General features: G+C 40.2%; 3 protein-coding genes across 8 annotated transcripts in view; 2 read left to right on the top strand and 1 right to left on the bottom strand.

Annotated features, from left to right (window-relative positions):
* LOC122770987 (inactive rhomboid protein 2-like) overlaps positions 1-8,732 on the top strand; it is a 29,066-nt gene extending 20,334 nt beyond the window's left edge. For all 3 annotated transcript variants that reach the window (XM_044028233.1, XM_044028231.1, XM_044028232.1), the window contains exons 13-19: positions 103-194; positions 289-352; positions 436-530; positions 676-751; positions 1,524-1,624; positions 2,766-2,919; positions 7,615-8,732. In XM_044028233.1, coding sequence (XP_043884168.1) covers positions 103-194; positions 289-352; positions 436-530; positions 676-751; positions 1,524-1,624; positions 2,766-2,919; positions 7,615-8,046 — 1,014 coding nt within the window. In that variant the 3' untranslated portion in view covers positions 8,047-8,732. The remainder of the gene's footprint in view (positions 1-102; positions 195-288; positions 353-435; positions 531-675; positions 752-1,523; positions 1,625-2,765; positions 2,920-7,614) is intronic.
* A 2,605-nt stretch (positions 8,733-11,337) lies between these two features.
* aanat1 (arylalkylamine N-acetyltransferase 1) lies at positions 11,338-14,841 on the bottom strand. Its single transcript, XM_044028230.1, has 3 exons — positions 13,416-14,841; positions 13,116-13,270; positions 11,338-12,143 (listed from the first exon to the last, which is right to left on the bottom strand). The coding sequence occupies exons 1-3, from the start codon at positions 13,558-13,560 to the stop codon at positions 11,838-11,840; spliced, it is 606 nt and encodes a 201-aa protein (XP_043884165.1). The 5' UTR covers positions 13,561-14,841; the 3' UTR covers positions 11,338-11,837.
* Positions 14,842-14,950: 109 nt separating this feature from the next.
* Positions 14,951-27,006, top strand: part of ube2o (ubiquitin-conjugating enzyme E2O) — a 31,968-nt gene continuing 19,912 nt past the window's right edge. For 2 of the 4 annotated variants that reach the window (XM_044028225.1, XM_044028224.1), the window contains exon 1: positions 14,952-15,788. In XM_044028225.1, coding sequence (XP_043884160.1) covers positions 15,273-15,788 — 516 coding nt within the window. In that variant the 5' untranslated portion in view covers positions 14,952-15,272. Of the gene's footprint in view, positions 15,789-27,006 lie in introns of all 4 variants that reach the window. The other 2 variants (XM_044028226.1, XM_044028227.1) reach the window with 2 other exon arrangements.

Here is a 27,006-nt window from a genome sequence, read left to right as displayed (position 1 = left end):
GCTTCATATGTGTTTTTTTTTAAAAGCTTCTATGCACAGCCACACAAACCTGACTCCCTTAAAACTGCTTTGAAAACACTCAAAATGATTGTATGCATTCAGGAGACACTGGGCACATACATTAAATGGAACAATGAGCTTGTAGACTTCAACATCAGCAGGTCTTCTGGTTCTGTCTGTCACCAGGATCCCAGGTAAAGTGGATATTTGCAGCACATTACTTGAAGCACACTTGAAACAAATGATATAATCTAAGCAACAACTTCCTGTGTTGCATGTTGTTTGCAGAGTGTGTGAGGTGCCTGCCTCTCAACCGCCTCATACGTGGCCAGATGACATCACCCAGTGGCCGGTGAGAGAACACTACAACAGCCTAGACTTCTGTTTTCAAACAAAAAGGAAAAAAAGAATTCCTCATTATTTGTCCTTTACCAGGTGTGCACAGATCGCAAGACGGGGAACCAAACAGGTTTAAGACACATGGACTGTAAAATCAAGGGGCGGCCATGCTGTATAGGAACTAAGGGCAGGTGAGACATGTGGGCTGACTTGTTATTTGCTCTGTGCTCTATAATGGATTTAAAGCCTGCAGGTATCGTGTGCATGCTTAAGGATCATATTATTGCTTATTCCTCTGGAGAAAACTGTAATTACATTAAATTTGTTCTCCTGCAGATGTGAGATCACCACTCCGGACTATTGCAAATTCATGCATGGTTATTTCCATGAAGAGGCCACACTTTGTTCACAGGTACTGTGTGTTCTGGTCCTTTTCAAGGGGGTCCTAAAATACAAAACACATTATTGCAACAATTACAAAACATATGTTCAAATAAGACATCTCTTTATATTATTAAACACACTCTTTAGGTAAATGATAATCAACAGGGTTTCTTTTTGCCAGCTAAAATAATATATAGATATATATTGAGATATATGTATTAATATAAACATATATATATATATTTATTGTGTATATATGTAAATGTATGTGTATTTACGTACACGTATTTACGTATATATGTATATATATAGATATATATACACATAATACATAAATAAAGATATATGCTACTATAATATCTATACACACGTCTTGTGCCTTGTATATTAAATGAAATATTAGTGAATTGATTAATTAAAACAGTTACAGTTTGATTCAAAATAAGAAGACACACAGTTTTAAATATATGAAAATAAGTAATGGATCAAATATAGCAGGATAAATTATTCCAGCATGAAGGTGCTTCAAACACAAATGATCGTTATCTAAATTAGATTGGGATTACAGGATTAAAAATAATACAGTTGTAGTAATAGTAGAGCTTTATTTGTGTAGCACCTTTAAAAACAGCAATTTACAAGTGCTTTCACATACATCAATACAAATACACACATATATTCAGTATAAACAAAACAAATAATTTACAGATCATGGTTAATTGATTTAAGCTTTTGTATAAAATGTGTCTGTATACATGTGCGTAAATAGATTTCTGACCTCATTCATTGCTCTTGTGCAGGTCCACTGTCTGGATGACGTGTGCGGGTTGCTGCCCTTTCTTAATCCCGATGTTCCCGATCAGTTCTACCGTCTGTGGCTCTCTCTCTTCCTCCATGCTGGGTACACAATAAGTCGATTTGTTTACACACGTTTTAAATGACGTTATTTTTCATCTTTTATTTTCCTTTTTAGCATTTGTGACCTGGTGCAATAAAACCATGTTTTATTGCCACTGGGTGTTTGAGTCGAGTCCACAGTATAGATGCAACTATTGGTGTAGTAGCTGTCTATATCTGTTAAATAACACTGCTTCATATGCCGTAATGAAGTCATTATGTTGCGTCAATGGGCTGTTCCAGTCATTTACTATGATTGTGATTACAAAGGTTTCGCTGTGTCAGCATTCTCCAGGATTCAAACCTGAATAAATATTTCTGAATGAGGCCCCTTATTGCTCGTGAGCTGGTCACTCACATGAGCACTGTAATACTTAGCGTTAATACGGGGCACATGGAAAATCCCTCAGTTCTGCTTTTGAAATAGGCAAACAAACAGGCCATCAGGAGCGCCATGGAGAAATAAAAAAATGATGCGTATCATACAACAATTTCTTACCTTGAAATTCTAGCAGACTGCTTACTCAACACAAATGTTATTTATAGAGTGCATTTAAAAACAATCGAGGCTGACCAAAGTGCTGAACAGAATGAAAAATCAGTGAAATAGAAGACATAAAAACAACATTAAACATTAAAATGCTCCAGTGCATAATAAAAGCACAAGCACTCAAAATGTCTGTCTGGACTTTTTTTTTGCTTATTTTAACCATAAAAGAGCTGTGAGTAAGTGCTTTTGCCCATTTTCCAGAATAACTTTCAATATCGGAGTTGTTTACAATTTACTGCATGTTAAAGTATTGTATTAACAATTTTTATTAAAAAAAAAAAAAACACAAAAAACCCCACTGTAGGTGTACACAAATCATATTTAAAATAACTTGTTTAAAATAGGCCTATGTACAGGTGCAATTATAAATTAAATAAATTAATTATAAAATCATCACAAAACATAATTTTAGTTGTGCCTATTCATTGAGCTAGTGTTGTAATAAAATAAAATAAAATGCTGAGCCAAAATGAATAGAATAGAGCCTCTCAAAGCAGATAACACTGATAAATAAAACTTTACATATAGCTGTTAGGGAGAATGTATAGATTTATGTTCTGTTTTAATTTTTAAACGTGTGTGTACGTGTGCGTAGGCTCTTTCACTGTGCGGTGTCAGTGGTGTTCCAGATGACCATACTGAGGGACCTGGAGAAACTGGCAGGTTGGGTCCGCATCTCCATCATTTACATCCTCAGTGGCATTACTGGAAACCTCGCCTCTGCCCTGTTCCTGCCCTACAGAGCTGAGGTGAGCTCCTGCGCATGCACACACACACATATGCACATACACTCTCTCTAAAGGAAAGCACCTGCTAAATTTAACCATGTATAAACAAAGGTTTTTGGCAGCCTCAACCACCAGCTGTGAAATTAAATCCAGCTAACAAACGAAAACATGAAGCATCAGCATGAAGTGATTTAGTTTATGCACTCTTTTAGCACAGAAATGCAGTCATTGCACATTAAACACACCCTTTTACCTTGCTGGTAAAGTAAGTCAATATTTCTCTGTCCATTCGCTCTGGAACGGACAATTTTAGTGAACTCCGTGTCGCTTTAGCTCAGCGAACGACATTGCGCTACACAGTTCGATTCCTGTAACGTGAGAGTCTCTGACCTGTCTCGCCCATGAAGAGCAGCTAGTGAGTGATTTTTATCATAAAATCAGCTTCATTTACAGAGAGTTTGTGGGCCCTAGCAAATAAAAAAGACTGTATCCGCTAGATGAATAGGCCTCGCGTGGAGCATTATTATTTATTTCAGTGTGTACTGTCTGGCAGCCAATTTGTCTGATATATGTTCCTGTATTTTGTTCACAGTTCATGTGAATGGAAATAAATAATCTAGTTAATGATCAATATGTGAAAGTCAGTTAAATGAATTGCATTACATTCATGTTTAGGTTAAAACTATCATTTATGTTACCGTCACTTTAAGAGAGTGGGTCTTTTGAGCACACAGTGGTGTTTTTCGTGTAGTTGAGCCGCACAGTTTTCTGACTGTAGTACCTTTGCTGCTCAGGAGAAGTTGACGTTGAATATTCCTGTTGTGAACATGCTGCAAAACTGTGGAATAAATATATTTTCTTCTGTCTTTTTCACAACGGAGTCCTGCGGAAGTGTTTTCCTGCTCAAGTGAATGTACACGAGTCAATTAACACAAGTGATGAGCTTCAACTCCCACATTCTGTATTATCTTCAAGGAATTATTAGATGTTGAGTAAACGAAACCCAACATCTTTACTTGTTTTAATCACCATCACGGTTGTGTTACAGTACCTCTGTAAGCACTGCCAGGAAAGCCGATTTATTTTTATTACTTAAGCTTTCACAGTTGTCACACACATTCTCACACTTTGACATTGTGGAATACCCGCACGTGTAATCTAATCTGTGAGCTGGGTAATCGTCAAGGGCGTGAGGAAGCTGTTAAAGAGATGTGGAACATGGACCGATGCTAATCTATTAGTATTTCTGAATTAATTTTGGACCTCGACTGAGTTGTCATGCTGTTGTACATGCACATAGTAAGAGTTAATTACACATACTCATGACTTGTATCACGCTTTGTAAAACAAGCGCAATCGTGTGTTTTTAGGTGACTTACATGACTTTTTAGGCTGTTTGTTGTCTATCGCAGTGTGTATTGGTTTGTAGTAAAAATATTATATTTATTCGATTGATCTTTTAACTGTTCCATCTAGTGTGCGGGTGCCACAAGACAGTAATGGCCTTTACCACTTATGACAAAGGAGTGTGATGAGGTAACATAATGTTAACAGAAGGAAAAACGTCAAAATATTTATATATTCCCACTGTGACTACAGTTTGTTTATCTGCTGTTTTGTGTGGCTTAGCTCAGTTTAACGCTGCTCACTTACTGGAGGGGTTTCTCCAACTGGGGATTATTAGAGCAGACATGACGAGCCTCGTGCTGAGAGAGGTATAGAGGGGCTAAGGGAAAACCTCATGTGTTAAGTAGAGAAACAACACTTAATGAGGCTGCTTTTACTGTAGCTAAGCACAGCAAACATAGGCTATACTCAATGGTTTCAATTAATACAAAGGGAAACTCATCAAAATATCTGTTTTTTGTTTTTTTGTTATAAATAATTATTTTGTCAAGGCAATATTCAATGATGTAACTCCATATTGCATGTTTACTTAGTATTACAGAGACAAATAAGAACATATTTATTGATCAGAAGGCCAACGGAGGCAAAGCTTAGCCCAAATGGACTTAGACAAAAGTACGACACATAATTAAATAAGAACAGATGCATTATGAAGTCAAACTGTTGAAACACAAACAAATAAAATACATTATAATGAAATTGGTTCCTCAGTTTGCTTTCATCAGATTTGCATCTGGTACAAATACAAATACCTGACCTTGTCAGGACCTGTGACCAAAACCCTGGTCCTGATGAGGCACAACCTAATTTCTGAGGAACTGGTTAAGATTTTAATTGGGATAAGGTAAGGGTAAGGCATCAATGTTGTTATGATAAGGTTAGGTTAGGGATAATGCTTTGTTTAGTTTGTGTGTGTGAGTGAGTGTTCCGATGTGTGGTGTAATGCAAAAAAGCCCTGTTTCTGTCTTGGTTGCAAGACAGTACAAATCATGTGAAAAGAACACGGTCTGGAGTAACCACAGGTTTACTCTTTTTATTGTGGAAGTTAAGTCCACTTCCCAGATGCCGGACGACGTTAATTTAAAGCACACAAACCAGAAAGTATCAATTGGCCTTTAGTGCATGTCACATGGGTGCCTTTTCTTTGAGCCACTGGTTTGAATTCTGGTTTCTGGTTTGGACGATTTCTGTCCAAAAAATGCCAAATATAGGAGGGGAAAAAGCTGCTTTTTCTTACAATGTAATGGACAGTTGTAATTGATATAATTTCACTTCTGACAGATGTTAACATAATGCTTTTTAAGCACATCATTTATGTTTATATCATCTGTTATCTTCCTCATTTGCCTCTACCTCAATCACTCTCATCTCTGTGGTATGACACGTGGTGACTCTCTGAATGACGTACCTTGTCATGTGAGCCAGAAATCTCACTGTCCAGCTCACAGGTCTTCACACACCAGGAATAACCAAACCAGAGGAAGCGCATGCAATGCACAACCCAGGCCAGTCAAGCCACTTAAAGAGGCAGTTTAAGTGGATTATCCTGTAAGTGTGGAGTTAAGGAGACCCCGTGGCCTGAGCACAAATGACTCAAACAACAGCTGTGTCTTGAAATTGCCTTTTAGAAGGTAAAGTGCAGCAGTGTAATAAGTTGTAAAATACTGTATTTGATTGAAATTCTCCCCACTGGATCACATTTTTAACGTACTAAACGTTGGTGAAAAATTGTCACGCAAATCAGAACTGGTAAAAAAGTTTATAAAATAAGGTAAATATGTAAAAGTGGTGCAGAACGGTTCAGTAGTGCCCCCAAAGGTGAAACCCGGTAGGACAAAGCTGAAACTAATTTGTACCAAATTTCACGAAACTTGGTGGAAACATGTCACAGCCCACGCCGAACAGAAAAGTATATGGGGACCGTGGCCTCAACTCAACAGGAAGTCAGCCATGTTGAATTTGGCGTTCCGTCTTGGTGATTTGCACATCAGAGCACGATGAACATACCAACATGAAAAAATGTGTCAATTTGTACGAGACACAACAAAGATGAAAAGGGATCAAAAGGTCTCGCAGATACAAAAGGGTGTGGCCACGGCAATCTAGATTTTGGATTTTGAAACAGGAAGTGGCCTGTAACTTTGCCATACATTGACCGATCTGCTCTGTGTGCAGTATTATGAGAACTCACCTGAAAATTGTTTGAATCTAAAGATTGTTTCTTTATAATATAATGCACTACAGTTTTCAGTAAAAGCTTTGGTAAATATGACTATCATTCCATTTCGTCAATGTCCAAAAATTTTATAATCGCTATCTGTACGTTAGCAGCGTTGTCCTTCCTGTCTCTGCCACGTCATTGCAGCCATCAGGGAATGAAAGTAAGTGCGTCAGGAAAGTGTCAGCGTGAGAGTCTGGGGCTTGTAGGTGGACGGCTGTGCCATGCTCTTGTCTGTTTGCAGGAGTTTAGTGTCTTCACAGATTAGCCATCTGTCTGTGTTCAGGTCAAAACTCCAAATTCATCCCTGACGTCACTAATCTACTCACCGCTGCTGCCTGACCCAGGGCTCCTGCTGTAGTTCCACCCCATGACTAGATGTAAAGGAAAGAGTGTCTGCAGTTAAGTCTTCATCTGTAAGCACAGCCAGCAACTTTATCAAGCTTCGTTCAAACTCCATGGCCAATGTGACGCATTACCCAACGTGCACTCATTATGGCATTAGTTGCCTCAGGTCAGGTCTAGGTCTCTTGATGATGGACACTGTAAGTCCGTCTAAGTTATTCTGTGGTCAAGATTCAGTCATCAGGTCAAGCTTCAGTAATGTGCAACTCTTAATTACAACTCGGGGATCAACTCTCCTAGTGTGATAGTCGGACTGACGTTGCAAAGCAAGACAAACCAACGTAAGAGTGACCCACAGGCACTGTGTCACCAGTAAGCAGGATCTACGCATTGTATCTTGAGTTGACATTAGAGGTGATGAATGTCTTACATGTACACTCACTGGCCACTTCTTAAGGTATTAAGTCTTCCTCATATGTATGTGAAGTGTGGTCTTCTACAAACCTTAAAATATGTGGTTATTTGAGGTATTGTTGCCTTTCCAGTACGCTCATGTCATTTCCCCTCTGACCTTTTTCTGGCATCAAGAAGACATTTTCACTGTTGCTCACTGGATATATTCTCTTTTTCCAGACTCTTCTCTGTAAATCCGAGAGATTGTTGAATGTTAATGATGTATGACAACCGCGCTAACTCGACATCCTGATGTAATCTCACCACATTTATGTTTCTGCCTTCTCCTCCAGGTGGGTCCTGCAGGCTCTCAGTTTGGTCTCCTTGCCTGTCTGTTTGTTGAGCTGTTACAAGGATGGCAGATGCTGGAGAAGCCATGGAAAGCCTTCTCCAAGCTGGTGGGCATTGTCCTCTTCCTCTTCATGTGCGGCCTCCTTCCCTGGATCGACAACATCGCTCACATCTTTGGCTTCCTCAGCGGCTTGCTGCTGTCCTTCGCGATCCTGCCTTATGTCACCTTTGGGACTTTCGACATGTACCGGAAGCGTATCCTCATTGTTGTGTCGCTGTTGGTCTACATTGGGCTGTTCTCATCGCTCATCGTTTGGTTTTACATTTACCCGATTAACTGGCACTGGCTGGAGCATCTCACATGCCTGCCCTTCACAAGCAAGTTCTGTGAAAAATACGATATTGACCATAACATTAACGATGTGGTTCACTAGTCACCAGTCTCCATGTCAAATATACAAACACTGTCAGTGGTACTGATCCATTAGTTTCTAGCCAATGTCCAGGTCAGTTGGCCTTTTTGAAAAAACGGCCGTCATGGTCTTTAGTCTCCAAGACCTGGTCAAAGTCCATATGAAAGGGAAACTGAATCAGACTTTTCAGCCTGCTGATTTGCTTAGTGCTTACTTCTACAAAACCTTTAATCCTCAGTCACTCTCGCATTTTAATTTGCTTCTGAGCTCGAAGATCATCAGAACCAGAAGACAGAAAAAAATACTCAGGATGTAAAAACTGCTGAAAGGACCTAAAGGGAAATGTTAACATACCAACAAATAGTTCTGATCTTTCACTTTCATAACCAATCACATCAGTATAAAGAAGAAATCCTGGCAGCCTCAGGTCCGCAATAGCTTCTCGCCTTAAATTCTATGGACTGCAAGCGGATTGATGTCATAGCGGCTAATAAGGATTTCATGTTGCTGCTTAAATTGAGACACATCAGACGATTCTCCTTCTTCTGTGACACACGCGACGTCACAGAATCTTCCAACATGTTATGCCTTTAGTGGCGGCATGGAAGCAGACCAGCGAGAATCAGCCCACACTGGAGGACCACAACGTCAGGCTGGTATATCTATGGCTTTAACACCGCAGAGGATGTTATTCAGTGCTGCATTTTTTTTAAAAAAAATTTGAAGTCACGGAGTCTCTTCTCAGAGTAAAAGTTGTCTCCTATCTTTCTTTTGTGCACATGCAATCGTGTCATAGTGGTGAACTGATATGCTACGTGTAACACACAGGTATTGGCTGTGCAGCCGGAATAATGAACATGAAATATCACCGGACATCTGAGGCCAGATCTTTTGGTTTTCAATCACTAGTTGCCTTAAAAGGGACTGTGCCATGTATGCAGATGTTTTGCTCTTTTGTACACAGTTTGTAATCAGTTAACTGAATAACGATGAACACATTTCTGACCCTGAACTACCAAAGCAACGCCACATGCTGCTTCTTTATGCATGTTGTGTGTGTCTCACTGACACAAAGTGGTGCCTAAACCTTTTTTTTTCAGATTTATTCTGAAAAGAGACATCATCATAATAATAATATTTATTGTAGGAGTAGAGTAGTTCTCTCTAAACAGGCATCTTTTTGTTTTGTTTTTCTACTGTTTTTTTATGACCGTGTGAAACAAACTAAGAATCACAAGACTTTTATTTCACCAGAGCCTTAACATATTTGTGGAATTTACTGTAAAAGGCTTGTTGGCACTCTACTAAACAAAACCAATGCACAGATGACAGATGATTTACTATCACTCCTTACTTAACTATTTTAATTGTAATGTTTCCACACACTCATAGACTTGAACAGTGTACACCTCGTCTCTGTACTGCACACTACTACTCTAGTCTAGCAGTTGCTTGTTTTTGGTTTTTAGTCTCTGACCCACAATAGATGACCACTGTTCCTGTGTGTCCCTGATACTGTGACTAATATAAGAGGATCTCTGGAGTCTTGACTCCTGGTTTTGAACGTTGTCTTGGATGTAGTTTGTTGTTAAAGGTTTGTGTCATGTGTCGACGCCTGCTGTTAGTGTGAAGGATTTTACTTCTGAGTTAGTTTTAGGGGCTGCTTTGCTGATAATCTGGTGTTGCCCGAAAACACGACTCGTAAGAAAAACATGCAGAACAAGTTCTATCTGGACCGATTCAATATTTTGAACCACTTTTTTTAAATCAACTGTGTTTCTATGGTGAAAGTCTTCATTTTCCATTTAGTGGTGGCTCAAAGTGCGATAGTGACGTTGCGACACCTCTCCTTTTAGGGAACCTCCTTTTCTGTGCCTTTTGACGTGTGAAGGTGTTAATGTTTGACCTGAACCACAACAACTCACATCATCAGTATGCAGCGGTCACACTTCTGTGTCTGCACTGGGACCAAACACCCATTTTTTTTCTATACAGTGGAATAAAAAAAGGGACATTTTAAATGAATTTCACGACATGGTGACGGTACTTTTCTCTTTTGCTTCAGTTTTATATGTGAAAAAAACTCTCTCTACATATATATATATATGTATATGTATATACATATATATAGCAGTCATGTTAAAATAAAAGCCACCCAAGTAATAATGAAGTGTGTGCGTCTCTGTGTGACGTTTAATTTCATGACAGTCCCTTGTGGTCGGACAATGAATACATTGCTCAACACAGCTCAGTTTTTTAAACTATTGAGACCAGACTAGGGCGACCTTTGACCCTAAAAGAGAATCTTAGGCCATTTCTCCATACCCAGTCATACCCAGTCATACAAGTACAGATGCAAGTATGCATGTTGAGAAATGGCCTCAGTGTTTTTGTGAAACAACAATATTATATTCTCTGGTGATGCAATATAACAGAATGCTGCACAGCAACGTGCATGAAAGTCCTTAAAATGCCCCATAACTATATAATATCTAAACTGGGCCATCAATACTTTTATGACAACCGTGCTAACTTGACATGCTGATGAAGGTCATGTGTGGTGTGTGAAATGAAATGAATTTTGTGATGAGGTTGTGGTTTCCCAATAATTACTGTAATGCATAGATTGCAAATGAGAAGACAGAAGAGCAGATGGATAGAAAATAAAATATTTTTTATTTTCAGAACAAAACATTTAAAAAAATGGTCTTGATTCAAGACTGGGAGGCAGAGGTGGTGAGGGTCTACATGAGGGGATGGCGGGACTATGCTCAATAAGTACCACCTGAGAAAATATTGAGCTCTCAAAGTAACACCATAATCACAGGAGGCAGATTTATTCCCAATAAGATAATTTGCTCTCTCGTCATTCTCCTCTTCCTAATTTTTAGTATTTCATTCATTTGTTTATTTATTGTTATTTTATTTCATTTTCTACGCACTCCGCTCAAAATCCCTCGGCTCCACACTGATCACATACACAGTAGAACAGTATTTCTGATTTTCCTCCAAGTACCACCAGAGGAAGCTCATGTACCACTGGTGGTACACATGCAACAGTTTGAGAACCAAGGCTTTAACATAAATCACATACTGTACACAAAGTGCTTGACAGGCATTTAGAGATGGACAGAGTGACTTCAAGTCTAACACTGTTCAAGTCAGTACATTCAAACTGTTTGATTGTGTGCTTGTTGGAGGTCATTGTGTCACTTATGCATGTTACTGTGCACAAATCAGATCAACAGTCACGTTCTGAAGCTGACCTGAAAGAGGCATACTCTCCATACAAAACTTTAATGGATATATAAATAATGGATATGTACTTGTTTTATTGATGAGACATTACCCTATTGGCTTTACACAGTATATGTGCCATTTTAGACTGGTTAAATACATAAAAAACAAAGGTCTTCTGTTAAATATAATGATAAATGTCCAGCATTTATCGTCATAAAGAAAATAATTACATATTAAAACAAACTGAAATTTGAAATAAGGATTTGTATTCTTTCCAGAGTCTGCACTAATGATTTAGTTTTATGTCTTGACTGCAAGTAAAGATTTCTCCAGACAGCTGTTGGTGGTAGCTTTTCGATTCGACTTCAGTTCTCTGCCGACTCACAGGTCACCATCGTCTGCTGAGCAATTCTCTCTCTCGCTGTGACGATCACAAACACCATGACTGTGCTGGTCGCTCATGAACACAGCTGCTGCTCTCACAGCTGCTCACACAGCTGCTCACATCCCCTAGTCCTGTTTCCACAGGGGGGACAAACCGAGAGAACGCACACACCCCCGCCGCTCTGTCCTCAACAACCACTGTTGCGGCGCATGAAGGCGTGGCCCCTCACTGGGTAGAACATCTCGATGAAGGCGAGAGGCCCCACTGTGATCTCACTGGGGCCCTGTGCCTTGAAACCTGACTTCTGATAGAAGGGAACCAGGAAGTCCTCACACATGAGCACTGCACGCCGGACGTAGGGCAGGCACCTGAGGTATTGCAAGTACCGCCACATCAGGATGGAGCCTTTGCCCTGCTGGCGGAAAGTCCGGTGGACTGCGAGGACATGGATGTGGACAGTGGTCCCATGAGGCTTGTGGAGAGTCAGAGCGTCCTGGAACATATATAGGAAGAGAGGAGGAGTAGAGCTGAGAGGTCAGGTAAATGCTTTACTGTAAAGTGACCTCAGAGCAGCACCAGAAAGTTGCAAATGACCAAAAATTCCAATGCAGCCAAAAATTGGAGGTTGATAGAAGACAGATTAGTTAAGATGCTTTAGAGGCTTTAAGAATGTGCAATATAGAGTGTCTTATATCCTTTTTTCAACACCACCTATAGGCAGTATGATGACAAGATTTTTGTACAACTATAGAAACACACCTGAGCAAACAGTACTCAAGTTAAATTTAATGAACAAAATTTAATTTGTGAAATTTGGAAATACGTCACATCTCAATGTTCGCTTGGCTTGTTTTTATGAACAAAAATAGAAGAAAAATTGTCTATCTTGTGATCTGCACAATTATCACTACTCCCACTTCAGATGTCCATATAAGGAGTTGTGTATTATTGGGTGCCACAGGTGCAGCACTAAGAGTTAATCGTGACAAACTTGCTTTACTTTAACAAACATTTATTGAACCACACTTATGGTCTGTCTCTCCAAACTGTATCACATGTCTGCACTGCAGTGCACTTCCAACTAAATGATAAATACATCAAATGGGTCATCAAAAAATACAACTTGTCAATATTTTGTCAATTACTAATACAACATTATATAGAAACTTAAATAATAATCATATGTGTTATAGTCATGCACTCAATAAAGAGTAATGGGTGATTACATTCAGAAAATGCAATATTGCCTATATATCATAAAAATAATAATAGCATTAATAATAAGGCCTTGCAGTTGAGATGAGCTGATTACATCATAAACCTTTGTATGTAACTGAATATATACTGATATGAGTTTTTTTTTTGTAATGAAATGTTAATCTGCAAAGTAAAAAGAGTATTGAGTGAAAATTACAAAACAAAACTCAGGATAATAATAAAAGTGCAATATAGAGGTGTGTCTCACCATGGTGAGCCTCTCCTGGTCCCACAGAGAGCCAATGATAAAAGCCACCAGACGTCCCTCTTCGAACCAGCCAAGAGACAACTCTGGACACAACGTGAGGAAGTGACGCACCTCATCCAGGTGCAGGGGACACTCGCCAGACACGGAGATGAAGGCTGTGAGGAGGAGGGGGAGGAGGAAGAAGAAGAGAAGAGTCAGTGTGTTCTTCACAAACAAAACATCTATAGTTCACTTCAATTGAAAGTAAACACAATAGCCAAGATCCACAGCAAGTGATGAAGCGAGTCTGACCCAGTTTACCTTCTCTCTCAATCTCAAACACGCTGACTGCGTCCTCCGGGCTGAGGGAGCGGAACTCGCTGGCCGGCAGCGTGTGGCGGCGGCCTCGCGGCACCGGTGAGCGCATGTAGAGCGGCTTGAACGGAGCTGCGCTCACCACCGACATACTCTTTTAATTTTCTTTCTCTCCCCAAACTCTCTGCTGTGAAGTAGAAGTCGCTGTGGTGATATTTGACTCTCTAACTCGGTGGCCGTCTTCTTCTGATCCGTGCGTAAAAGTCGGTGCGTAAGGACTGAGCGGAGACTGGAGGACGCACGAGTATTTATACCCTCGGCACGTTAGGCTGCTTGTTTCTAATCCCGAAGTGAGCTGGATGACCAACGCCACCACCACCACCACCACTCCCCGTGAGCAGCTTCAACAACAATACACATATTTAGTTGGGGGATGTTTGTGTGTGTGTGTGGAGGCGAATGATCCTCGTCATGCCACCATCACACACGCAGCAGATTTACATCTTACATACTGATCATGTGTTTGAGTTCCCGTGACAACATAGCAACCATGCACGAGCATCTGCATTGTTGCTATGTTGTTACCTGATGTTGCTTAACTGGTCCATCTATCTTTAAGACTCGACTTAACCGCTTCATGTGATTTTTCTGAGGGAGACTTTCCATTATTCCTTTAAGTAGACTCCCCGAGTAGTTTCCACGCGTGATTTTCCATTTCTGTAAGAGGATTGGCCTGCGGGATGTGTACGAGTTTGTTTGTCAGCTCTTTAAATGATAAATGATATTATATTAAGAATTTTCACACATACATTTGGCATTCATGGATTCGATTCAAATGATTCACTGCGTTTAAATGAGGCGTTAACACAAACTGCAGGTGAACTCACTTAATGTCCATGAGATTTACAATTGAGCAAAGCTCCTGCATGCCGCACACCATATTATTTTCTGCCAGGAATCATGATAGGTCTCATCATCATCAGATTGTTGGTGTTTATTCGCAATACAGCCATACAACGACAAGCCCAAGCGTCAATTTCATGGTACATACTGGTTTAGATCACTTGAATATTTATCTTTCTGTCAGTCAATATTGGGCCTCCGCTTCATGTGGGAGTGTGTGTGTATGCGTGTGTTTGTGAATTATATGGAACTTTCTTTTTATACCATCGTCAAAATCCCTTCATTTGTATGACCCTCTCCATGGCTGGCTATTCACCAATTGTATTATTTCTATGTACGTATATGTGAGGGTTTATGACGTGTCCTTTGTTACACATGTTATAATGTATGATTCTGAAAATTGGAAAAAAACTTCATCATTCAAGAGTATACTGGAATGTTCCCCACTGCAAAATGTCCTGAGGACTTCGAATGATCTCTTTCAGATATTCTGCAAAATATGTATGTTTTATTTATTTATTTTATTTATTTATTTATTTATTTATTTAATTATAGTCCTTAACATAAACTATATATAACAATGACATATTTTCATAGAGGATATATGTACTGTACACGTTCAGTTAAAGGTCCAGCGTATAAGCGTGTAAGCGAGTAATTATTTTTACTTGGCAGAAATGGAAGATAAAAAATAAACAGTACTTACTTTATTTTATGTGTACAATCACCTGCTAGTATGCACTGTTTTTCCATTACCCCAGAATGAGACCTTTGTATTTAAAAACATATACTTTATTTTAAACTTTATACTTCCTCTGTGTGAACCGTTTGTCAGCTGATCAGATTATGACTCACACTGCCGCCCTGTGGCGAGAGAGGGAACAGACTGCGTGATGACGCCTCCTGCCAAACTGCGCTACTTACGCATATTGACGCAGCTTTACGTCGCGACGTAAGCACATGCACCTCGCTGCTTCCAGGTTACCCCCTGTTTTTTTTCATTCCGCCCTCATCCTCTCACTCCAGCATCACTCCCTGACAACAGCAGCGATGGCGGAGCCCGTAGCGTCGGATGCAGCAGCAACAGCATCCCCGAGTCCGGGCCTCTCTCCCACAGCCAGCCCGGGCTCCGAGCCTCCATCCGTGGCTCTCTCCCCCACGGCGGACGGCTCCCAGCGACTGCTCTTCTCACACGACCTGGTCTCCGGGCGGTATCGCGGCTCAGTTCGGTTTGGCCTTGTACGGATGATCCACGGCGAGGAGGATTTTAACTCAGATTCGGACCTCGACGATGGCGGAGGGAGACGCGGCGGCGGTGGAGGAGGCGGCGGCGGTGGAGGCGGAGGAGGACGAGGAGCCCCTTGTGGTTCTGACACGGAGAGTGTTGTGGACACCCCGAGTCAGCCCCTCGGCAGGGGATTTGTTCGCGTCCAGTGGTACCCCGAAGGAGGAAAGCAGGACATCAGGGAGACAAAGGTAACTCATTATAACCAGTGTGTGAATTGTTTACACTGACATTCACTGTTTTCACCGCCTGTTGTGCCTCTTTTTTAGAGGATACGTCCACCTGGTTGTAGTTTCTCGGGGATAACGTTTATATAATCAATTTGCCTTAAAACCAACAACCCAGCTCGCTAACTGGCTAGCATCCAAGCACACATGCTAACTAGCAGTTTAGCTCACAGGCTGGAGAGAGTTGGCTAATCAGGCTGGTTTTCCCGGACTGCGCCCAGTTAGCCGCTGTTACATTAGTTAAACCAACATGACAGACTAGTCAGGCAGTTAGTTGGTTAGTTAGTTTAAGCTATACTGTCTCACTCAACTGTTGGTGCGGCTCCAGTGACAGTTTGGCAGGTGCAGTTTTCTGCTTCCTGCCTCTCACCTCCTGGTTAGCTCATCCTTGGTTCAGCTGGGTGTGACTTGGTCAGAGTATCAGCATTGTCAGCCACTTCTACCTCATTAAAAACAGTAATAAATCAGCCTCTGGACCCACACATATTCTGGAACATTCATGTGCGACCCACATTTTTGGCAAAACTAAAAATAAATTCCCCCATAAAACACAGTTAACCCCCACCACCACCACCACCACAATGCCTTCATGTTAGGGCTGGGCAAAATCTATATTCTGGTACTTTTAGGCTGAGGGATGATAAGTAACTATTTTATACATAATGGACTAAAGGTACAGTTTTAGCTCAAAGCTGTATTGTTTGAGAAGGCACAGATATTTTTATTGAAATTAAAAAAACTACCCATTTAAAACTCTTAAACACACATTTTTTTGTTTTTGGCTTGTAATTTCTAGCATATTCTAGCCCTTTTTCATGCATATTGTTAAAACTGTATGCATTTTTCAGTGCTCAATTTCTTTCATGTATTTTATTAACGCTTAGCCTATTATAAACAACATTAACTAAAATACTCACACCTACGCATCAAAATGTGCTCATTGAAACCCATTCAAATCACTATTTTCGATTCTGCTCAAAGTACAAGTATAAAACATGAATCTACTTAATTCTCCACTTCATTTGAAGCTTGAGGCTTTAAGTGTGTGCTCTGAGGGATTTCCATCCTGTTGATGTCAATTTGACCCTATATAGCAAATGGAGAATAAATCTGCTCTTTCTGATAAAGGGCACTGGCACTAAAACCCTCCCCTCCTCTCTCCACACAAGCCCTGAGGCAGTATTTTGTGGGTGTGTGAGTACATGTGTGGGAGGGATACAGTCTGTATTTACGGTATGACCAAATGTGTAAAAGCGCAGGTAGCTCAGATTGGGTTACATTGCCATTTAAAAATGATAATTGTGACAATGAAAATGAAACAAAACAGTGTAAAAAAAAAAAATAAAGGTCAGAGAAGTCATTGGCCCCCGGAAATCTTCACATCAAATCTGGCCCTCGTTTGGACACCCACGCTGCAGTGCGGTGAACCTACCGGACATGTCACGGAGGTCCAAAAAGAACCACTGGGCACCCACAGATTCCGTGGCACTCCAGTTTCACCCTCCAGGCACAGTGTGCAAAAAATGACTAGAGCTTTCCCCTCAGCTCCTGTGGGTACTGGGGGGAGAGAGGCACCTATATATAATATTTGTATTCACTTAAAGTAACACTGAGATCAGTAGTGGGAGGGAAAAGGAAGCCCCAGACACACACTCAGCCTTTAATTAAAAAAGAAAGTAGAAAATCTTATTAATTTAGAATATTGTACACCTTTGATGAGCACATATTCTGCAAAGGGTTCCTTAATGTTGATATATGACATATAATTGGTTGTGTTTTTTAGACTAAAAAAGGAAGGTGCATAATGACAAAAATGTAGGACTAATGCTGTGTAGCATTCAGCAGAGTGTATTGTGGTGCTGCAACGATTAATCAGTTACTCAATTAATTTTCAACTAATGAACTAATTGTGTGTTTTTTTTTTAAATAATTAGATTGTCTCAGTTAATGTGTGTAAACTTTATGTCACTTTATGTGGCAATTGCTGTGAAACAATCCTAATAATAAGTAGACTTTCTTGGATTCTCTGCTCTGTGTTGGCTGTCAGTGCTCACTCACTCTGTTCAACATATCACTTTCTCAAACACTGCTGCTTTCTTTCACTCTCTTTGTTGTGCTGTACTTTTGTAAAGTTGTTGCAGTTATGAGCATCAAATCTATTTCAGCTCAGAGCTTCTTATAAAATTGTTATCCTTGAAGACGCTGAATACTGTTTTTGTTTTTTACAGAGGAAACCCAATGTTTACCAAAGGTGGCATCTTGCACTAAAATGCCTGTCTATGACCAATCCAGTGTTTTGCTTTCCACTCCTGTTTTAGTCAATTGTCATATGAGGGATCTTGTCATCTTTGCCAACATCCAATAATACATGAGTTTGAAGGAGGACTGGTCTGGAACCAGCTTACATCAGCTCATTTCACTGGCATGGGATAGAACCAGAAGAAGCCTGTTTGTAGGCCCTCTGTTGTCTTGCTTTGTCCTCTTGGCTTAATGGGTAAAGTTCTGGCCAGAGCATGATTCAACCTTTGTCACAACAACACAATGTTAGACAATGACTCTGTGGTTTTTAGACACATGGTCTGTTCATGCTGTGTTGTCCCTCGTTAATTCAGCTTGTGTATACTGGTGGACATGTGTGTAGAATTTACTCTGTGGTTATGTTGTAAGTTTTGCTGTGATGTTAGTGTACAATGATGTCATGTCACTTTTGCTTCTCTATGAGCACCACAGGCAGTAGGCTTGCGTATGTCCTGGGAGCATTGTGATGATTCTGATCAATTATTCACGATGACTTCCTGCAATATTACATGTTGCATAATGTTGAGGATGAGTATTCCACAAAAAAATGTATGACAATAAATTTATGAAGATAAATGGAGGAAAAAGTGATGTTCAATATCTGCCACATTTGTCAGCTTTTTTAAGGTAAATATAATATATATTTTTAATTTGCTCCCTTAAATTAATGTTTAACAGAGGTTTGTTTAATCTGGCCTTGTATTTCATAACAACCTGGATTATGGAATGAGCAGTGGTTTCATCAGAACCTAAACTGACTTGTCACCATTGTGAAGATAATGTTTGCTTACATGAAGCTGCACTGAACACTTTCATGGATCATGTATGTGTATTATTATTATTATTATTATTAGTAGTAGTAGTATAATACACAAGGCTGTAACAATCAACTCATAACTATTTTGACGACAAATTATTTAGTTTCATTATTTTAATCTTACATAAAACAAAATAAGTTCTTTGATTCCTGCTAGAAACTGTGGATATATTCGGATAACTTTTACGCAGGTTCATATTTTTGGTTACTGAACATTTAAGAGTGGCTTAATCGGCACTGAACAAACTGTTTTGACAATGTTTTTTAAATATATTTAGAGGTTAGGTGGTACAGCTTTAAACATCAGATATGCAGGGAAAGAATACATGTACCTGTGTTGATGAACTGCCACTTAACATGCTGCATGTGTTTCACTAGATTTTCTGTTCCTCCTGTTTGGTTGCCATGGCACCGGTTACATTTTATTCCCAACTTGTGATTTTGATTATCTATGTTTTAAGTTTTTAATTTATTTTCAAACATTTTGATTTTGGCTCCATATAATTATATTTTTATTTATTTATTTATTGGGGGTTTAACATAGATACAAATCTCACTCAATCATTCTTTTTGTGACAGTAGACCTTGTGTCACTGGCCTGCCACTGTCCCCACTCAGTGTCGTCAAACACACAATTTTCCGACCATGTACCGATGTTCAGCACTAGAAAATATGAGATGTCTTCTGCTTCTATCAGTGTTTTGGTAACTCAAACACTACTGTGAAAACCTCCTGACGTCTGCAGAGTATAAGCTCCTCAGGACACCGGTGCAATAGGAGTGTATACTTCTGCTCGTTGTCCTGTAGGAGGGAGGAAGATGGGGAAAAAGAAGGGAGGATTATAGATAGATAGATAGATAGATAGATAGATAGATGGATAGATGGATAGATAGATAAGTATTGAATTCTAATGATAAATGTAACCTGGGTGACTAAACCATAAGAAAAATGTAAGATGATATGAAACAGAAAAGAGGAACTGGGACAGACAGACAGTTAGGTAACAGATGGCTGATATGTGCAGGCTTTCAGTCCAACCTCCTGCTAATTTTACATTCCCAGCCGTAGATCGTATTTCAGAAAAAGATGTAGCCTTTTTCAATAGCACATGGTCTCAATTTTGTAAAGTGTGTTCCTTTGTGATAATGAGCAGGGTGCTCCTGGGGTTTGACTGCTTTTATATTTGCCTAGCATTGTGCTGATGGTGTGGCACCACGTGGTCAACCAGTTGGATTTTAAAACCAACTGTCAGTCAGGAGAGCTGTTTACCCTTCAACGGAAGAGTCAGATGGTCTACAGTACAGCGTATAGACCTTATTTTTGATGGCAAAAGTAACTAGGGGTCTGACTTCCTGTTTTTGTGCGGAAACATCCAGTATTTGTTTCCTCCGATAATCTGCGATTTTGCTTTCTTAACAATGTCATGGAAAAACTCTAAACTATCAATGATGAATCGAAAAGGGCAGGTCCGTTCCACATCTGTGGAGTGGCCTAATTAAAATAGACTATATAAACTGGTGTTAATTACACTTAACACGCTTGACTGCTGATATACTCAGACGTCGTCCTTAGACATCGCCTTGGAAGCCTTGTTTCATCGTCCAGCTACTTCTCTGGTACTGGATGATTACAGCACTTTGCATCCACATGCCCATCGTGTTTGCAGTAATGCTACTGGCCAGAAATGCCAAACCAGAAGTGTTGCACAAAAGTAATGGCTGATAATGGACTGTTCCAAAATAAATACAAATAAAATAAACTTATTTCTTCAAAAATGGTTGATTCCTAAACAGCTGCATCAGCAGAGGAGTTTTGTATTGGTTTGTGACTCCACCACCCTTCCTGTAGACTTGGAATGGGAAGGTATGACGTCATACATCAGCCATCATTGTCCTTTTGCAATTGATTTTATTTACACAGGAGTAAAATGTTGTCAGTGAAGTCAGTTCTGTCATTTATCCTGTATCCATACTCTAGTGAAAACAGTCTGGCTGAAATGGCCTGTCTGCACTGCTGATGGACAAGAAGTGAGTCTGTTTTTTCTGACTCTTCAATTTCATATTATTTAAATCCGGCAGACTGTAAAAATATTTAATATTAAAAAAATAGGAAGGAGGAGAGCTCTGCAGGTGCTGGACACTGTAGGGATGTTGACTCCCATCTGTCAGCCTGGCCCCTGCCCTCTGCCCTCTGCCCTCTGCCTCATCCATCCATCCACAGAAGTCTGGTCATACCCCCACTGATTTACTGAAAGAAAATACTTATGTTCTGAAGGGGTTGACTGCTGAATTGTTCAAGTCACTTCACCACACAGATTATCTTCCCTGAGATAATGGATCTCATCTCATCCTTTCTGTGTAGTATATCATTAGTCTGTATCCTCTGCCCGCTGCACCTACACTTGTATATGATGATACTGAATGATGATGATAACAATCGTTTATGTTCATTTGTGCAGCCTCCACTTGCTAATTAACTTAACAGCCTTATTCCTTCTGAATGTGCACACTTTTTCAAATAGTTGTACTTGTCTGTGCTTGTGTAAACCTGCCTCATTACAGATCGAATTTGCTTAAAAATGATGTGCCTTACACTCAATTAGATCATTTAGACTGAATTTGCAGAATTACCACTGTTGGAGGAGGTGGATTAATGATGCACATCTTGAAGCTTGTTTGCTTATAGGATGCGTCTGCAGATGCCCAAGGTGGTAGACAGACAGGGGTGTAATCAGGGAAGCCCCCCCCAACTGTGCTTTAATATGCAGAGCCTTAGTTATGGTTTTGAGCAGTTACCAGGCAGGTTCAGGAATACACACACAAAATGCTCTCAAACTAGCAAATCAACACACTGTAATACGGAAGCACTAGGCTTGTCTCTTTAAACAAGAATAACTGCTACGTTCCAGTTTTAATTCTCATCAGGTCTTCATCTTGATTTTGACTACATTCAGTCCTCAGAACACTGACATGAGCTGCTGTACAAACGTAAGATGTTACGAAAGATGTTTGTTTAGATGCTCATTTTGACTGACACACACTCTCACTCACACACACACACACACACACACACACACACACACACACACACACACACACGCGATCTCTAATTTTAGTTTCTGGTCTGCAGCTCCTGTCACCTGGAACTCCTTTTAGCTATTTTAAAACAGCATCCTATCGACTATACCACATTCATTCAAACTGCAATCAAGCACTATGTGTTGTTGTTTTGCCTGCATTAGAACTAAGAATGCAAATCTTGTGACTTTATATGTTGTTGACTCACTGCAGATTAAATTACAGACAAATTAACCAGACGTGTCTTTGCTGATTGTTGTGGAAGTGGAAAACAAACCTAACAGAACTCAAATTCACAACTAGCAATTCATTAATGTAACAAACCTAGGTTATGCACATAAGTTTAATTGCCCACAGTTTGTCACATCATCAGTCAGCTTGTATTATGCTGGTCCTGTTGAAATAATGTCACCTTATTCCTTAGTTCAGTTGCAGTTGAGATTGTGTCATTGTAATCAGACGGTGATTGTATGTGGCAGAGGAGTCGGACTGTGATGAGGTGATGAGCTCACGCAGCGGGTGAAGGAAGAGGCGACAGGGATGAGATGCACGTTTTATTCTTGTCGCCTCTGCTGAGTGAAAGTAACTTGTTTTCCATGTGTAGAATAGGACAAACTGTGAAGTCATCATGCTTCCTATGCACTTGTCACTTCATTGATCCTCTTTGTCCATTTTCTTCCTTACCTTCTCAGGATTCCATTTCTCTATCCTTCCTCCTGTATCACATTACACTTACTGTCTTTCATCACTACTCTCCTACTGTCCATAATATTCTATATTGTCTCTCTATGTCTCCATCTATCCATAGTTTTCTTGCTTCGTCACATCCAAATGCAGAACATAATCAGTTATAGCCACATAACACTGCTCATTGCTTTCCGGTCAAATGGAGAAGCATTAGTTTTGTTTTGGTCGAGGAAACATTTCAATTTAATTTGGAAATAATTTTTTAAATTCATATAAAAAATGTAGTTCAAAACCTTGTTTGACGCAATGAAACAAATGTTCATTGATTTGATCCATTGTTAAATGTGTTCACACAATGCTGCTTAAGTCCATCAGCTCCACACGACTCTCTCTGTGTTTCTCTGTATAGTAGCGTTCAGATCCTTTCTCAGACGGCAACATTCCTGCACAGCACTCAGGAAGTGATTTCAGAGGTAAAAGCAACTTTGCATTAGGGCTGCAACTAATGATTATTTTCATAATTTATTTATCTGTCCATTACTTTCTAGATTAATCGAGTGAAATGTCAGTGAAATTTTGAAAAATGTTGATCGGTTTGTATCAAACCTGAAACCGATGATGTTCTCTAATGTCTTGTTATTCCTCATACCAAAATTATTCAGTTTGAATGATTTCTTTGTTACATGGAGTAAAGAAACCAGAAAATGTTCACATTTAAAAAGCTGAAAAATAAGGAAAGATTGTTTTAATTATTGAAAAAAATATTTATTTGATTATCAAAACAGTAGGCGATTCATTTGGTAATCTACTCCCTACCCACCCCTGTGCTGCTGCTGTATACATACAAGCACTCCCTCAGTCAGCTTGTATTTGCTGTAAATCTGGAATGACGGGAACACAACACGACCACGCTCAGCTCATCTTTCCACTTTCCCTCAGTGTTGCTCTTTTAACCTCTGTCCTCCCTATTTCTTATCCACGTGCTCTTTCTTCCTGCTCCTCCTCCCCTCCCACTGCGTCACTACTTCCTTCCTCTTCTTCCTCCACTGCCAGCTCCACATTTTTCACCATCCCATCGTCTCCATCGCCACAGTTTTTACCTCAAACCTGGTTGTATTCCTTTCTTTCTCTGCCTCCTCTTTTTTTGTCACCCTGCCCCCACTCTTGCCTCTTTTCTGAACCCAACCCGTAAACCACCTGATCATGGATGCTCGTCCTGTTCCTGCCCTGAGATAATGGATCTCATTTCATCCTCTCTCTCTCTGTAGATGGCACACGCACACACCCAGACACACAGACGTACACTCACATACACACACGTGGGAATAGACAGACTCTGAAGTGACTTGCCTAGCTGCTGGAGCCAACATCCATCCCACCAGTCATCTTTTCTTGCATCTCTCTCTCTCGCTCTCTCTCTCTTTCCCCATCATCTTTTCATCCTCCCTTTTTCCTCTGCAGTGTTGGCCCTGCCCAGTGGAGAGACTGTCTGCCCTCACCATCTACCCATTGTAACTTCCCCTCCCTTTTCTATCTCACTCTCCACTGTGTTTTCTTTGCTCTTGTCTATTTCTGGCTCTTGCTTTCCCTTGCTTCCTCTCTCTCCCTGGGATGCGTCTCGATCTCCCACCTCTTTGCCCTGGCTGCTGTTTCCTCTGCACCTTGTTCACTGCTAATCCTCATCTCCTCCCTTTGATACCCTGCTGGGGCTGTCACTTTTTCCAAAAATCAAGTTTGAACACACGTGACATTTCTATTGCTTTGAAGATATTCAGATATTCCCCTGCCCGAACACTTGCATTTAAAAACACCTATTTACACTTAGTCTTAGTTACTACTTGTCACATGGGGTCGATCACTTCCTCTGCCACTTCACTCAGGTGGGGCTAATAGCTAAGCTAACTGGTGAGTCAGCAGATTTGTTCCTTACTTTATTAACATTAAAACTTCTACACACCGCTTTGCAGTAGGTGTTGTGATTGCTCACTCAGGAGGATGGTTTAGTTCCTTTATTCCCCTGTTACACCCTCTGCTCATTATCTTTAACTTCTTCTAAGAAGATAACTGTTGAGTATCCTACATCCTATATATCCTTCTTGTTCTTACTATCTTTGTTTCTGACCAACATCCTCTTCTGTAACTTTTAACCCCACAAAAAAGGGGTCAAAATATCAATTTGGTGACCTAACCCTTAGATCTGTTGCTATCCCACTGTGGTCTCTGTGGGTAGAAGGTCTTATGCCAGTTCTTTTTTCAATAAAGCTGTGCACCCTTCCTGTGTCCCAGTCAATAGCCTTCAGTGAGCGAGTACTGTGCCACAGCAGCAAGCGAGAAGAAGAAGGTATCCAGGTGTGCATTGATTGATGATTCTGTTGTTTTTTGCCCTATCAAGGCTAAACCAAAACGTGAGCACTTGTCTTAGATTTGCTTCCCTACCGTAAAGGAAACACATTAAAAAAAGAGTGGGGTTGCCTCATTCTCCATCTTCTTTAAAAAAAAAATGGCCTCTTGACCTGTTAAATAGCAGGAGGTGGTGACTTAACCAATACCAACACTCTTGACAGATTTGTAAATGAGTATTGATTTTATAACAAAGCATGTAGCCGTTTTCTGTGTTTGTAGGACAAAGAGGATACAGAGAGGCAATTTCTTTAGATGTTTGTCGGTGTTTAATGTAACCTGTGTCTTAATCAGATGGCTCTATAAAGGCTCTGGACATTTTCTTCAAAGACGTTTTTGTGTCATCACCTCAGCCACTGTCCTTGCACTTAAAAACTATCAAAGCTGTGTAACGTCTCTGTGTTTATTCTTTTACCATAGTTATAAAAGAACTGTCTGGATGGTTGTTCCCATCTCAGCATCCAAAAGTTCAGTCAGACTGAAATCTGTATAAAAAGAAATGGACATTAATTAATTAGAAATGAAAGGGGAGCAATATCTGGCATAGCTGCATTTTAAAAAGTCTACTATTTAAACCACCCATTTGAGTTCAGGATACTGCCATAAAAATAGGTTTAATTTTCAAAGAATGTATGGTCACAACAGAATTACTCATGATCTGGATCCAGAAGGTTCTGGTCTGTTCTCCTCTGAGGAAACCATAAAAGATTTGATTAATTTCCCCCAAACCCTAGTAGAACTAGGGATATGGGCAAAAATGTTATCACAATAAAAATGATCAAGTAACTTTGTTGTTGTTATTAATTATTGCTGATGGATGGGTAATGTCTGTGGGTGGAATTTTACATATAGTATACACTGTACGTAGCTTACAGGGATGTGTGTGTGAGATGAGAAAATGCAGTCCGTCCACCTGTTACTGCTGATTCCATTTGACTTCATCTTGTGTTTGTCGATCAGATGGACTGTCAGTGCAGAAAGAGAAAGCCTGGTGTAGTAAACTATCCGTCAGAGTAAAGAACAGGCGTGGCCCAGAGCTGCAGTCCTCTGCAGTGTCTCTTTCTCCCCCTCTTCCTCCTCTTCGTACAGTACCTGAATAATGACATGTGTTAATTAGCTCGGGAAATCAATGAGTCTGTCCCCCTCTGTATCAGCCTTATCAGCCGAGGTTTTCTCTTTACATGCAAATAAATAAATACATTTGTGCTAATGTTTTTTTTTTTCTTTTGTTGTCTGACTCCAACACCTTGCTGCTTCTCTCCTCCTCCTCATCACCACTGTATAAGCCCTGGCAACAGTCGGTGGGTTTGTTGTAATCTAGCTGTCTAGTTCCCAGATCATTTTGCAGTGTGTGTGTGTGTGTGTGTGTGTGTGTGTGTGTGTGTGTGTGTGTGTGTGTGTGTGTGTGTGTGTGTGTGTGTGTGTGTGTGTGTGTGTGTGTGTGTGTGTGTGTGTGTGTGTGTGTGTGTGTGTGTGTGTGTGTGTGTGTGTGTGTGTGTGTGTGTGTGTGTGTGTGTGTGTGTGTGTGTGTGTTTGTAATAATGCAGCAGGTACATGTGGCAAAGGAATTAGGGACGAAAAGCAAATAAGGAGAGAAAGTGTTTCAGTCCTGTTTTAATAAGAGATTGACCCCAAAAAAAAAGAGTACACGTGTCTAAACGTGTTACTGGAAATGCACAAATCTCTGCAGCTCTACAGTCTGAGTTGTTTGCAAAGGAACTGATTATGATGTCAGAGAAAGAGCTTTGGTTTCATGTGCTGCATCTCTGCTCTGCCAAAAGACAGACATCATATAAGAGGTCACCACAGTGACGCCTGAAAGATATGAATCACAATTCTGTTAAAGCCCTTGCATCTCTTCGGAGTGATTTGCATTGAGCCTTTTTATTGGCTGAATTCATTG

Source organism: Solea senegalensis, linkage group LG6 (genome assembly GCF_019176455.1).
Source record: "Solea senegalensis isolate Sse05_10M linkage group LG6, IFAPA_SoseM_1, whole genome shotgun sequence".
Lineage (NCBI taxonomy): Eukaryota > Metazoa > Chordata > Actinopteri > Pleuronectiformes > Soleidae > Solea > Solea senegalensis.
This window is presented reverse-complemented; position numbering and strand designations above follow the sequence as displayed.

Bases quoted from the DNA above. Each gene is read 5' to 3' on its own strand.
- aanat1 (XM_044028230.1), bottom strand. From the start codon at position 13,560: ATGTCGGTGGTGAGCGCAGCTCCGTTCAAGCCGCTCTACATGCGCTCA. The intron at 13,271-13,415 runs GTAAACTGGGTC...TCCTCCTCACAG, and splicing joins GTTTGAGATTGAGAGAGAAG to CCTTCATCTCCGTGTCTGGC. The intron at 12,144-13,115 runs GTGAGACACACC...TATATGTTCCAG, and splicing joins ACCAGGAGAGGCTCACCATG to GACGCTCTGACTCTCCACAA.